Source organism: Impatiens glandulifera, chromosome 8, assembly GCF_907164915.1.
Source record: "Impatiens glandulifera chromosome 8, dImpGla2.1, whole genome shotgun sequence".
In the NCBI taxonomy this organism is placed as follows: domain Eukaryota; kingdom Viridiplantae; phylum Streptophyta; class Magnoliopsida; order Ericales; family Balsaminaceae; genus Impatiens; species Impatiens glandulifera.
This window is the reverse complement of record NC_061869.1, coordinates 9497433-9512655: the sequence shown is the minus strand read 5'-3', so window position 1 is coordinate 9512655 and position 15223 is coordinate 9497433. Positions and strand designations below refer to the sequence as shown.

Here is a 15223-nt window from a genome sequence, read left to right as displayed (position 1 = left end):
AGAAAAGTAGAATTGTATTTTTAGCTAGCTAACAAAATAAACAAGACCTAGATCTTGATCTTCATCCCCAATTGGTCAATATAGTTCCAATTCACTGTTGTGCACGTGGCCCACCTCCAGCTAGCAGACTTCCATAATTAGCCAAACCTAAACCTAAACCTAATTAATTAATTCTTAATCTTCACACTAATAATTAATTCAAAGTGTTTCTAGAAGTTCAGCTTAATAACTGTTTCTGTTTTTGTTTTTCTTTATGACTCTTGAGTCTTGATTAGGGATTCTTGAGTCTTGATTAGGGTGGTGGATGTGTTTATATTCCCGTTCCATTATATTTCAATATTTTTTACTACGGGTTCAGAAAGAATCTCAGTAAGCACCTTAGCATATTATCTAAAAATAAAATAAAAATAGTTATTTCATAAAATTATATAAACGAATATTTTAATATTATATATATTTTTTTAATATATTACAAATTTATATTATTATTTTTTAATTAAGGAAGACTAGTATAACACATAACACTCCACAATTATGGTCCACCGCTTCAACTCAAAACGCTTCCAGATGGAATCGAACCGGTACATTTTGGTCTCTTAAGCCGACTCTTATCACTGAACTACCTTAATAGGTTACAAATTTATATTATTATAAAACAATAAACTTCAAAATTTTATAAAATATAAAAAATAAATAAATTTATTAGTAATGTTATATATTCAATTTTATTTATTAGTGTTTAGAAGAAAAAGTAGGATAAAACTCGAACGAGAACACAAATATAATTTGGTTCGATTTATAAAAAAAACACATCTAACAGGTAGTTCGAATAAAAAACGATGACAAATTATAATTGTCATGTCGACTCTACTCTTAATCAATATTTGATTAGGAGACTAATTATTAGTGTTTTAAAAAATTATATATTTTTTTTATTAAAAATCTAAAAGATTGATTGATCTTCTGTCCTATTTTTGCAAATTCACATGTTTAATGAAGAAAATGGATTATCCAGATGGCTGTTTGGTCAAGTGATGAAAATATAATTAGTATTTAATATTATAGAATAAATTTTTAATTAGATACATTGATATTTAATTATCATCTAATTATCTAATTAATTAGTGAAAGAGTGATTGATGATGGGTTAAAGATACCCAGTTCAAGTTGAGTCTATTTTAAGAGAGCAGTTAAACAATTAAATAAAGTCTTCTTTCCTTTATATATATATATATATATATATATATATATATATATTACATTTATATATTAGTATTATTAACCCCTGTTTGGTTTGGGTTATAATACTATAGATATAATATACAATAAATTTGTAAGGTGTTTGGTTTTAAAATTTTGTATATACAGAAAATAAACAAATTATACTTTATATTAGGTATAAAATAATAACTAGTGAAATCAGTTATAAGTCCTTAGTTAAGTTTTTATTTCATTAATATCTCTTTCTTCATCTTCTTATTATCCTTTTCTTTTATTCTCCTATATCTTCATCTTTCATTCATTTTCCTGAGTTATCAGCAACACAAGCTAGTTTTATATCAAACCAGACATACTATTCTATCATCCGTAAGTATGAGATCAATGATCTAATTCAAAAAGAGGATCGGAAGGAATAATGCATAACTCCATGTTTACCTGGTAGATGAAATTATTTCAATGACATATCTTGTATCTTGCAAGTAGAAAACTTATGGTTTCAACTGTTTCATTGAAAAGCCTTCAAAGCCATTTTGGATGTTTGTTTAGAAGACTCTACATGTTTAACTCTCATAATCCTCATGGTTTGTGTTGCATTTAATGGTTTTTGTTGCATTTATCAAAATTGAAATCGCCACGACCCAACTAGTGACTATAGACCATCTTTACAATTCATTGATTTGAATAAGGAAAATAAGAATATAAGAAATTAGTGACTATAAACAATTATTTACAATTTATTCACCACATACAATTAAACAAAATAAAACAATAAGCTTCATCAAATAAATATTAAAATAATAATTAAAAATAATTTATATAAAAGGGTAAAATAGTCTTTTTATATATTTTTTTTACTTTTTTATATAACCAACCAAACACAAAATAATAAAAATTATATAATTTATACTTTTTTTATACTTTCAACCAAACACATATAACATATATAATTTATACCTCTCAATACCCCTACACAATTAATACCCTTTATATAATTTCTACTATATACATAATACTCTTAATCAAATCGAAAGCTTAGAAAAGGTTGAAACTTGAAAGTATTATAATCTTGTTTTGGTCTATCAACATGACTTTCCTAGACCTTGCATATATATATTTAATAACATTCTTCATATAAATACATATATGACATTATTGATGAGATTTTTAATTGAGTTTAATTTGCTTAATACAACGTATTAGTAATGAAACTGTTCATAAATTATGTTATCTGTTGAACTCTAATCAAGAAATTGAAACAAGAAGAAAGAAAGACGAAGAACGATCGGTGTATATTGATAGATCAAAAACCCAAATGTGTTGGTTACATTGCAAATGTTAGAATTGGGGATCGGGACATATCCTGATCCCTCATATTGTAAAAATACAAATAGGTCCTTGAACTAATATTACAACATAAAAAAGATAAATAAACTTTATAAAGTCTTGTTTGAAATTGTAAGTGTTAAATCTGTAATTATAAGAAAATAAAGATCATTAGTATAAACTAATAATTAATTAAATAAATGTACTTATCTCAATACTCCTCCCTTAAGATGAATATCTTGAAGAAATAAATGTGATCGAAGTTCTTGAAATTGAGCAAAATCCAATGCTTTCGTGAAAATATCTGCAACTTGTTTCTTTGTTTGCACATGAAAAAGTTGAATAAAGCCAGCCAAATACTGATTTCTAACTACATGACAATCTATGTCAATATGTTTCGTTCTTTCGTGAAAAACTGGATTCTCAGATATGTGTATGGCAGCTTTATTATCACAATATAAAGATATTGGTAACTGTAATTTAAAATTCAAGTCATTAAGAATATAGGAAATCCATTGAAGTTCACAAACTGTAGCAGCAAGGCTACGATATTCAGATTCTGCAGAAGATCTAGAAATAGTTGCTTGTTTCTTGGCTTTCCAAGATATGACTGATTTACCAAAACATATACAATAACCTGTTATAGATTTTCTTGTTTCAACACAAGAACCCCAATCAGAATCAGAATATGCAATTATGGAAGAATCATTTTCATATGGATAAAAAAGACCCAATGATGTTGTACCTTTTAGATATTTAACTAAGTACAAAGCTGCATTCCAATGACATAAGAGAGGTTTTTGCATGAATTGAGATAATTGTTGAACAACATATGCAATATCTGGTCTAGTATAGTTTAAATATAGAAGTCTCCCAATTACCCTTCTATACTTAGAAGGATCACATAATATATCTTGATTTTCATCTTCAAACTTTATGCCTTTAATCATTGGCGTGTTTGTGGGTTTACAACCCATTAGACCCGAATCATGTAATAAATCTAGAATATATTTCCTTTGGTTTACATAAATACCAAGATCATTTTGTACAATTTCAAGACCCAAAAAAAACTTCGCATTTCCAAGATCTTTGATAGGAAATTTAGTATCAATCATATGTTTGATCTTTTTGATCTCTTCATAGTCATTCCCTGTTATTAACAAGTCATCAACATATATTACTAGACCAATCATATTCACACCATTTTGTTTAAAATATAAACAATGATCATGTTGTGATTTTGTGAAACCAATATCAATCAAAAAATTAGATATTTCATTATACCATTGTCTTGATGCTTGTTTCAAACCATAAAGACTTTTTCTTAATTTGCAGACCATGTTTATGTTATCAACATTGTTTAGACCTTATGGAAGTTTCATAAAAATATCTTCTTCTAAGTTTCCATGAAGAAATGCATTATTTATGTCAATGTGATTCAAGATCCATCTATTTGAGGCTGCTAAGGCAATTAACAATCTTACAGTTACACTCTTAGCCACTGGTGCAAAACAATGATGAAAATCGATACCATCCTTTTGATTAAAACCTTTTGCAACTAAACGCGCTTTGCATTTATTTAAAGTACCATCAGAATTAAGTTTGCTTTTATAGACCCATTTGCAACCAATAGCTTTCATGCCTTTTAGTAGTTTAGTTATTTCCCATGTTTGATTTAATTCAAGTGCATTTAGTTCATCATTCATTGCTTTTATCCACTTTGGATCTTGAGATGCCTGTTTAAAATCAAGTGGAGTTGTGGTTAGATCAAAGTTAGACAAAGAGTTTATATACTCTTGATCTTTGTATAAAGAATGAAAAGGATAAGTCTGTGGAGTGTAATCTAGATCAGATTTGTCTTTTGATTTAACATGAGTTGCAATAAAGTCTTGCATCCAATTTGGAGCATATTTAGTTCTTGTACTTTTCCTTTGATTTGTTTCAGATGAATCATTATTTTGATCATTTTTGTCAAGGTTAGTATATGTTCTTGTAATTTCTATAATATTATTGAGTTTTGGTTGATCATTGATATCTTCTTTGAAAGGTAGAATATTCTCAAAGAAGACAACATCTCTTGAAACAACAATTTCATTTGATTCAATCTGATAAAGAATATATCCTTTCTGATTTGAAGGATATCCAATAAAGACACATTTTATGCCTCTATCTTCAAATTTTGATTTTTGTGGAAAAATATTTGTCATGTAACATAAGCAACCAAAAACTTTCAAATCATCATATTTAGCTTCATGTTTATTAAGCATGAAGAATGGTGACTTCCAATTCAAAACTTTTGTTGGCATTCTATTTATTAGATATGTTGCAGTAAGAATAGAAAAAGGCCAAAATTTAATTGGTAGGTTGGAATGTTTTAAAAGAGATCTTGCTACTTCAATTAGATGTCTATGCTTTCTTTCTACAACTCCATTTTGTTGTGGAGAATATACACAAGTCTTTTGATGTATTATGCCCATTTCTTCAAAGAACATATTGCATTTTGAATTCACAAATTCAGTTCCATTATCACTTCTAATGGTTTTAATGTTCTTTGAATATTGAGTTTTGACCATTAAATAAAAATTTCGAATTTTGTCAAAAACAACAGTTTTATTAGAAATTAGATAAGTCCAAGTGCATCTAGAGTAGTCATCTACAATTGTAAGCATAAACGGCGTTTTAGTGTATGATTCTTCTTTACAAGGTCCCCAAATATCAATATGAACAAGATCAAATTTATCTTTAGAAGATGAAGTGCTATTATGAAAAGGTAAACGATGTGATTTACAAATCTGACAAGTTTCACAATGATCCATATTATTGATAATAGAAGGAAACAATATTCTAAGAACTTCATTGGAAGGGTGTCCACATCTATAATGCACAATTTTACAATCTAAGGTAGAAAATGAAGTTTCAGCATCACTATTAGAGTCTTTAAGAAAATCAGTAACTATGGAATAGAAATACAAGTTTCCTACACGTTTGCCAAGCTCAAGGATATCATCTAATTCAGGGCCCTGCATCAAACATCCATTTTCAGAAAATATGCATTTAACCTTTTCATCTGTAATTAATCTTGTAACTGATATTAGATTATACTTGAAATCTGGAGCAAATAACACATCCTTAAGAATCAATCTATCATTTAATTTGAGACTACCAGATTCATTTATTGTCTTCTTAGATCCATCAGCTAAAAATAAAGTAATCTCATGTTCTGTTTTCTTAATATCAAAAAGCAATTTTCTATTATTGCAAATATGTGTACTAGCCCCTGAATCTATTAACCATAATTGTTTTGAACTGTTTAAACTATTCATGCTCATTGTAAATTCAATATCAGTTATAAAATAAAGATTAAGTCTAGAAAACTTACCTGCTTCGAAGTTGATTTCTTTGTTTTTAGCATACATATTAGCTTCAGATCTAGTATTCCCTTCAATTAAGCTTTTCATCATGTCCTGCATCATCTTCATTTGATCTTGTAAAGAGACTGTTTTGTCATTGTTGTCAAATGATACTGAATTCACAGAATTCTTCCTTTTGTTGTTATCCCACCAATCTGGAAAACCAATTAGTCTATAGCAACCCTCTTTAGAATGACCCTTCATATTGCAGTGAGTACATGAGAGATTTCTTCTTTTGTCATTGTTGTAAGCCCTACCATCATTTCCTTTGAATCTCTTTGAACTACCTTCTTTGAAATCTCTTACTGTCATGGCAGATTGTAAGTTGGATTGTTGATTTTGTCGATTGATCTGATTCTTTGATTCAACATTCAAGAACATCGTGAAAGCCTTATATACACTCGGTAAAGGATCCATAACTAGAATGCTATCCTTTAGATTCTCATAGGAATCATCCAGACCCATCAAAAACAGCAGCAAATTATGTTTTTCATACCTAGTCAAAACTTGTTTTTCCAGTTTGCATCCCACACAATTTTCAATTTGGGATTTATCACAAGAGCATACCTGATGCGGTTCAAGATGTAACAATTCATCCCAGTTTAGACGTACCTTAGAATAATATTCTTCTAAATCAAGATTATCCTGTTTTGTTGTACATATATCCTTTTTGACTCGATACAAGGTTGGACCATTGTTACCTTCATACCTTGCTTTCACTTCATTCCATAGCTCTAAAGAGGTAGTTGTGCTCTGAAAGTGAATTCTCTTCTTTTTGTCGATTGTGTTCATTATCCAAGATCGGATCATTGCATCAATCATTTTCCAGCGAATAGCATCTTGAGGTGCAGTCGGAGCTTTGAATGATCCATCAATGTAACACATCTTCATCTTCGCAGTAAGTGCCAATTGCATGTTGGTAGACCATTCGAAGTAGTTCTGGCGGGTCAGAACTGTATGAGTCAATATTGCTCCTGGAATGTCGCCTGGATGAACATAAAGAGGATCTGTGCAATCTCGCTTCAATAGTGCCATTGGTGGAAAAACTTGGACAGGAACTTGAACTGGATCAATTGTGCGTTCTTGACGAGCTTTGAAATTAGGGTTCAGAGAATGTACTGGCTCATCAAGAAGATCGTCGTTGTCGAAATCAAATGGATCATCGTTAACTGGAGTTTCTTGAAGGTGCAAGATCGGCTCCTGCTCTGATACCATGTTGAACTCTAATCAAGAAATTGAAACAAGAAGAAAGAAAGACGAAGAACAATCGGTGTATATTGATAGATCAAAAACCCAAATGTGTTGGTTACATTGCAAATGTTAGAATTGGGGATCGGGACATATCCTGATCCCTCATATTGTAAAAATACAAATAGGTCCTTGAACTAATATTACAACATAAAAAAGATAAATAAACTTTATAAAGTCTTATTTGAAATTGTAAGTGTTAAATCTGTAATTATAAGAAAATAAAGATCATTAGTATAAACTAATAATTAATTAAATAAATGTACTTATCTCAATATTATCTGACCTTATTTATTACATTATTATTTGTTTTTATGTATTATTCACCACAATATATGCCGTTGCTATTTATTTTATTTATTCTTTTTTTGATATATTTTTGACAAACCCATTAATAATCAATTCGGTTAAATCGGTTAAATCGAATGTTCAAAAATTTTGAAGCTATAACTATTTATATATGTATTTAAATGAATAAACCAATAAACCGAATCTCTATTTAATACCCAATAATTAAATATACATTTTTCTTTGTTCTTGATGTTCATTGGTAATTAAGCCACAAATCTTTGTGTTTTTTTAATTTATTTGTTTTTTACATTTTAACAAGAGAGTAGACTGATGTAAATAAAAAAAGAAATAGTCACCACAGCCCACCTCAATGGAATCATCTTATTATATGCGTGTCTAATTATTTTATGATTATAAGACTTGGTCCACTCATTTATTAATTATATTATTCTCAATCTCTAGATCTATTTAAACCTAATAATCCTTTCCTCCATTCATTGCAACCAAGCTTCTTCTTCTTTCTTTCAATTACTTCATTTCAACAACAAGACATCAAACTTTTCATATTCATAACAAAGTTCGAGAATTATTAATACACCAAAAAAGAAGATAGAATAATGAAACTTCTTACAATATTGATGAAGCCATCTTGGAGGGAAATGAGTGGAGAGAATAACTGGAAGGGTATGTTGCGGCCGTTGAATGATGATCTCCGACAACACATAATCCACTACGGTGAGATGGCACAAGCAACTTATGATTCCTACGATTCTGATGACAATTCAAGAACAGGAGGAAACTGCAAGCACGCCATGGACGAGCTCTTCTCTCGAGTTGGCCTTCACAAAGGCCGAGCCAAGAAGAAGTACATAGTAACAAAGTACATCTACGCCTCCGCATGTTCTTGGCCATTCGAAAAGGACACAAACTGGATGGGTTATGTCGCGGTCTCCACAGATGAAGCAGCCAAATCATCCGACCATGAAAGAAGGGACATCGTCGTTTCATGGAGAGGATCGCACGATGCCTTGGAATGGATGGACGATTTAGAGTTTTGGCTCAAACCCGCACCCTTAATTTTTGACAAGAATATTGATCATGATGAAAAACCCGAGGTTCATTCTGGGTTTTACTCTATATATACATTATGTAATAACAAATCCAACTTTTGCAAGAGGAGTGCAAGGGAACAAGTTCTAGACGAGATCACAAGACTAATGAACAAGTACGAGGACGAAGAAATTAGTGTGACCGTTACAGGACACAGTCTAGGAGCAGCATTAACAACCTTAAGTGCAGTCGATATTGCCCAAAACATCTCCAACCGACCAAACACACTCGTAACCGCCTTTGCTTTCGCAAGTCCACGTGTCGGAAACTCAACCTTCGCAGCCACTGCCACCGCCCTCCCCAATCTTCGAATCCTACGAATTGAGAATCGCCCCGACCTTGTCCCCGATCTACCTCCTTGTTTCGTGGGGTTCACGGATGTTGGGCAAGAACTACTATTTGACACTAGTAAATCGTGTCACATGAAATACAACCTTTTACAAACCCATAATCTTGAGGTTTATTTGCATGGAATTGAGGGAACACAAGGGTTGAGGAACAAGTTCAAGGAAGTGGTCGAGAGGGATATCACGTTGCTTAATAAGTACGGTGACAATTTGAAGGACCTATTTGGCGTGCCCGAAAATTGGTGGGAAGATCGGAATAGAGTATGCATGGTTCAACTAGCGGATGGGTCGTGGAAGGTGAAGGAGGAGAAAACAATAATGGTTACTAGACTAATAAGCCATCATTTTTTTGTTTCATTGAGATCTAAATCTTGTTTCAAAAATCAGCTCCCATGCATTGCTTGCTAAGTAGCTAATAGTAATCCAACACATTAAGTGAAGTGTTAGGGGTTATTTCATTCATTCATTAATTATTAATTATAATTCTTATTTTCAATTAGATTATTTATAACTTCATGGTGAGATGGGTATGAATATTGAATACACGAACCCTTAATTATTTGGAAGGTCAAAAACCTTTCAAACTTAACCCTAGTCAATTTATTTAGGCATGAATTTTATGACTTTATTATTATTATATCTTAATAATTATTCATGATGAACTACAACCAAATTATGATGTAGGTCCACTGTGAGAATATTAGTTTATCAGAAGTTAAGTTTGGTTTGGTTTGGTATGGTTTGGTTGTAAGGATAATTAGATTATTAATATATATATATATATATATGAATATATCATATTATTGCTGTCTTATTTGATCATTATTATTTTATTTTTATAATAATAATAACCTTATCTGGAGTAATAATAATAATGTAGTACTCAAACGGTACCGCAAGACCGTATGCATTATTTTCAGAGAACAAGTTCTTAGACTAATATTTTGGTTTCATATAAGTATGATATAATGTATATAATGATGTATATTTTGGTTTCATATCCTAATTAATATGAACATGTATATAATGATGGGTAGTTTAGAGTGACTTATTGAATAAATTTAAATTTGATCACAAATGTTACTTCTATCAATAATCCGAGATTCCGATTATATAAAGATAATTGAATTATATAAAAGGAGTCAAAGTAATAGATGCGTTAAAGTCACTTCTTCGATGGTCGTCCGCAGGCGCCCATTCAATTTGAAGAGCGGTCCAACGGCGAGACAGAATGTGTGGGCACTTCGAACCAAGCTAAGCCCAGTTCTCACCGATAGGCGAAACTTAGAGAAAAGTTCGTCTGCTAAGATACTAAATCCTTACCGAAAAAGGGGAATTGCGTTCATAGCGAAAGCATTTTTTGCCATGGAACTCCGACATTGCTAAGATAATACAAAACTATTATAACTCAACAGCAAATCTTTGACAAAAGAAAATAGTAAAATTCTCTCATAATATAAATATATTCCTGAAAAGGCATATTGATCCTTTCATTATTAACATGATTATTGATTCTCATGAGCAATAACTACAGAAATGATTACCAAAACTAATTAAAAATTTGTTGTTGCTCCCAACTTATGCAAATTAATAATATATAATCACATAATTATCTAAATAATTTCCCAGTCTGAATCCGTCGACGGACTCCTAACCCCGCTCTTCCTAACTGCGAACATCGTCGCATCCTTAGGTTTGTCTCTGCGAGATTTTTCCTGCCAAAATAAAATCATATACATATCATAACTGTTCAATATGGATATATGGTCGTTTAACCAATTTTGAGACCATGCAGGAATACCTTAAAAGTTCGGTGTTTAGCAATTCGATGACGAACAACAACTGGCTCATCTTTCTCCAACAAGACACAACTCCCACTGAGGTTCAATTCACTCGTTAAGTTTAAATCGTCGTCATAGTTGAAAATAATACGATTCTCAGTTGCTTCTCCATCCGCATTGAAAGAACATTCTTCTAGAATTTCATTGTTGAATAAACCAAATGAAGATGTCAAATATGTAAGTTGATTTAATAAAATATGGAACTAATATCGAAAAAGTACTTAAAAGAGACTATTTTATCCTCATAGGAATGTAAATTAATTAATTTGCTTTACTAGATTATTGAGTTAAGTTGTTCATTGATTACCAAATAAAGTCAGATTTTATATCTTAATCTTTATAGCTTAATTTGAGCTGAATCGAAATCATTAAGTAAATTTAGATATAAGTTATCAAATGAAATGAATTTATTTCAAATAAACACTCTGTTTTCAACTCAAGTTTGTACAGAGAATTGCATAGAAGAACCAAATAGTCTTGTTTTACCATTATAAACATCATCTCAAATAAGCCAAATCTGATGTAAAAACAAAAACAAAAACAAATAAACATAACAGAAGAAGAAATAGGAAATTTACCCCAATCAGATGTAAAATAGTTGTCCCATACAGTAACTTCCTTTGCGAGCCCGATGTTCTCCATGTAACTGTCTGCTGCAGATGCATTCACGAAAGCACAATTATATCAACCACCAAGCAGATTCAGAATCAATAAAAGAGATTTAAGAAACTAACAATCGGTTAAGGACAGTAAATTACTTCTAGATTTCAATACATCATCTTGTATAGAAAGTTCATCAGCTGCACCATATACAGAAACAGTGGCTTCTTCCTTATCCTGCAACAAAGAAGTTAATTACTTAATAACCCAAGTTTCTGAAAATGTTAAGATTATCATTTCCATACTCGACAATCCTTGCACTTTTCAGCTAACGACGATTTCAAACACAAATCCTTCCCAGCTGCTGCGTGTTTTACATTCTGATCAATCACTTTATCAACCAATTCAATCCTGTCAGGCAACAAAATCTTCTCATTTTTATTTAAGAACGACGATAGATGGGCCGAATTTCCTTTCCCTGGGATTATATCTTCGTTTTCACGACAAGCCTCATTCAAAATCGACGAAGAGGGCGAAAGAACATCATGAGCTAATTCAGAACAAAATTGAGTAAAGTTGGTACTAATGGCATATAATTGAGTTTGAATATTGGAACCAACTGTCTGAAACTGATCTTCAACATATTTCAATCTCTCCTGTCCAATTAATCAATACAATATAATAAATTTGATGAACAGAAACAGAAACAGAAACATATCCATTGAACTGGATTAAGGGTTTAGACAAACATACATCGCTCAATACATCATCAACATCTGGTAACAAAGATTCAAACTTGTGTTGCATATTTGTTAACCAACTAAAATCCCCAAATTCAGAATCCATTCTGAAACCAAACCAAACCAAACCAAACGTTATAGAAATCAAATAAACCAACCAAACTTGTAACAGTAGTTAGAATTTGACTATGCATACCTTTTCTAATCCAGACAAACGAGACCAAAGGAAGAACTGCAGAAAAAACCCAATTCTGGGAATTATGGAAACACAAACACAAACACAAACATGATAAAATTAAGATCGTTTAGGGTGATTATTACATCAATAGAAAGCATGGATGAAGATGAAAACGAAAAAGAAAACAAAGGATAGAGATTATTACGAAAAGATGATAAATTCTTGGGATGATCGGCAAAAACTCAGGTTTTCACGCAGACGCAGTAGTAAGAGAAGTAAGGCGTCAACAGAACAGTAAAAGTGTTTAATATATATATATTTATATAATAAGACAATTTCTAAAGTACGATGAATGATTTTTTCTTGCTAAAAATACGTTATAACTTCTCAAATTATACGAAATATTCAAAATGAGATCTCAACTTACTTAATCTACGAAATTTAACAAAAATAAAATAAAATAAAATATATGCACTCTCTAGATTACTTGTACTTATATTTTAAATATATTATTAAACAATATAGTTATTTAAAATAAAGTTTTGTACTAAATAAATATAATAATAATTAAAAATAAAATCATTCAATTTTCTTTTATTACTATCACTTCATTTTAACAACAAGACATCAAACTTTTCATATACATAACAAAATGAAAATAACATAATGAAACTGCTTACAATATTGATGAAGTCATCTTAAAGGGAGATGAGTGGAGAAAATAATTGGAAGGGCATTGGCAACTTACGATTTCGACGATTCAGGGGGAAACTGCAAGCACGCCATGGACGAGCTCTTCTCTCGAGTTAGTCTTCACAAAGGCCGAGCCAAGAAGAAGTACATAGTAACAAAGTATATCTACGCCTCCGCATGTTCTTGGCCATTCGAAAAGGACATAAATTAGATGGGTTATGTCACGGTCTCCACCGATGAAGCAGCCAAATCATTCGACCATAAAAGAAGGGACATCGTCGTTTCATGGAGAGGATCACACGATGCCTTAGAATGGATGAACAATTTAGAGTTTTGGCTCAAACTCGCACCTTTAATATTTGAAAAGAATATTGATCATGATGAAAAACCCGGGGTTCATTTAGGGTTTTACTCTATATATACATTGTGTAATAACAAATCCAACTTTTACAAGAAGAGTGCAAGGGAACAAGTTCTAGACGAAAACATCTACAACTGACCAAACACACTCGTAACCGCCTTTGCTTTTTTTTGCAAGTCCACGTGTCCGAGACTCAGCCTTCATAGTCACTGCCACAACCCTCCCCAATCTTCGAATCCTACAAATTGAGATTCGCCCCGACCTTGTCCCCGATCTACCTTCCTGTTTTGTGGGGTTTACGGATGCTGGCCAAGAACTACTATTTGACACTAACAAATCATGTCACATGAAATATCAACTTTTACAATCCTATAATCTTGATATTTATTTACATGAAATTGCGGGAGCACAAGGGTTGAGGAACAAGTTCAAGGAAGTGGTCGAGAGGGATATTACGTTGCTTAATAAGTATGGTGACAATTTGAAGAACGCGTTTTGCGTGCCCGAAAATTGGTGGAATGATCGGAATAGAGCGGGCATGGTTCAACTAGCGGATGGGTCGTGAAAGGTGAATGGGGAGAAACAAAAAATGATGGCTCATTAGCCTGCGTAAACATTATTGCTTTCTCCTCTTTACCTTCCACGACCCATCCGCTAGTTGAACCATTCTCACTCTATTCCGATTATCCCACCAATTTTCGGGCACGCTAAATGCGTCCTTCAAATTGTCACTGTACTTCTTATTAAACAATGTGATATCCCTCTTCACCACTTCCTTGAACTTGTTTCTCAACCCTTGTGTTCCCGCAATTTCATGCAAATAAACCTCAAGATTATGGGATTGTGAAAGGTTGTATTTCATGTGACACGATTTACTAGTGTTAAATAGTAGTTCTTGACCAGCATCCGTGAACCCCATGAAACAAGGAGTTAGATTGGGGACAAGGTTGGGGTGATTCTCAATTCGTAGGATTCAAAGATTGGGGAGGGAGGCGGGGCTGCAAAGGCCGAGTCTCTGACACGTGGACTTGTGAAAGACGGTTACGAGTTTGTTTGGTCAGCTGGAGATTTTTTGGGCAATATCAACTGCACTTAATGTTGTTAATGTTGCTCCTAGACTATGTCCGGAAACGGTCACACTGATTTGTCTGTCCTCGTACTTGTTCATTAGTCTTGTAATCTCGTCTATAACTTGTTCTCTTGTAAGTTGGATTTTTATAACACAATGTATATATAAAGTAAAACCTTGAATGAACCTCAGATTTTTCATCATACTCAATATTCTTTCCAAATAAAGGTGCGGTTTGAGCCAAAACTCTAAATCGTCCATCCATTCTCGAGCATTGTGTGACCCTCTCCATAAAACGACGACGTCCCTTCTTTAATGGTCGGATGAGTTGCCTGCTTCATCTGTGGGGACTGCGACATAACCCATCCAGTTTGTGTCCTTTTCGAATGGTCGGGTACATGCGGATGTGTAAATGTACTTTGTTAATATGTATTTCTTCTTGGCTCGGCCTTTATGAAAGCCGACTCGAGAGAAGAGCTCGTCCATGGCGTGCTTCCAGTTTCCTCCGGTTCTTAAATTGTTATCAGAATTGTATGAATCGTGAATTGCTTGTGCCATCTCACCGTAGTGGATTATGTGTTGTTGGAAATCATCCTCCAAGGCAGCAACATACCCTTCCAGTTATTCTTTCTACTCATCTCCCTCCAATATGGCTTCATCAATTGTAAGTAGTTTTATTATTCTATCTCCTTTTTTGTATTAATAATTCTTGAAATATAAAAAGTTTGATGATGGTGTTGAAATGAAGTGATGGTAAGAAAGAAGAAGCTTGGTTGCAATGAACCTAAGGA

The 15223-nt window shown here is 32.3% G+C and overlaps 5 protein-coding genes across 7 annotated transcripts; 2 read left to right on the top strand and 3 right to left on the bottom strand.

Annotated features, from left to right (window-relative positions):
- Positions 1-2750: 2750 nt before the first annotated feature.
- Positions 2751-3737, bottom strand: LOC124912922 (uncharacterized mitochondrial protein AtMg00810-like). The gene has a single exon (XM_047453556.1). The coding sequence runs from the start codon at positions 3735-3737 to the stop codon at positions 2751-2753; it is 987 nt and encodes a 328-aa protein (XP_047309512.1).
- A 4373-nt stretch (positions 3738-8110) lies between these two features.
- On the top strand, positions 8111-10336 carry LOC124912920 (phospholipase A1-II 1-like). The gene is made up of 3 exons (XM_047453555.1): positions 8111-9247; positions 9635-9684; positions 10141-10336. The coding sequence occupies exons 1-3, from the start codon at positions 8111-8113 to the stop codon at positions 10334-10336; spliced, it is 1383 nt and encodes a 460-aa protein (XP_047309511.1).
- A 50-nt stretch (positions 10337-10386) lies between these two features.
- On the bottom strand, positions 10387-11160 carry LOC124912919. Its single transcript, XM_047453554.1, has 4 exons — positions 11147-11160; positions 11062-11065; positions 10752-10994; positions 10387-10665 (listed from the first exon to the last, which is right to left on the bottom strand). The coding sequence occupies exons 1-4, from the start codon at positions 11158-11160 to the stop codon at positions 10564-10566; spliced, it is 363 nt and encodes a 120-aa protein (XP_047309510.1). The 3' UTR covers positions 10387-10563.
- On the bottom strand, positions 11141-12470 carry LOC124912534. 3 transcript variants are annotated; one of them, XM_047453172.1, is made up of 5 exons: positions 12328-12470; positions 12145-12238; positions 11697-12047; positions 11550-11628; positions 11141-11441 (listed from the first exon to the last, which is right to left on the bottom strand). In XM_047453172.1, exons 2-5 carry the CDS (start codon positions 12235-12237, stop codon positions 11170-11172), a joined length of 795 nt encoding a protein of 264 aa, XP_047309128.1. In that variant the 5' UTR covers position 12238; positions 12328-12470; the 3' UTR covers positions 11141-11169. The 3 variants fall into 3 exon arrangements, with proteins under 3 accessions (XP_047309128.1, XP_047309127.1, XP_047309126.1); XM_047453171.1 differs by having other exon boundaries at positions 11143-11444; positions 12328-12469; XM_047453170.1 differs by having other exon boundaries at positions 11144-11444; positions 11526-11628; positions 12328-12469.
- Positions 12471-13093: 623 nt separating this feature from the next.
- LOC124912918 (phospholipase A1-II 1-like) lies at positions 13094-13928 on the top strand. The gene is made up of 2 exons (XM_047453553.1): positions 13094-13181; positions 13561-13928. The coding sequence occupies exons 1-2, from the start codon at positions 13094-13096 to the stop codon at positions 13926-13928; spliced, it is 456 nt and encodes a 151-aa protein (XP_047309509.1).
- Positions 13929-15223: the final 1295 nt, after the last annotated feature.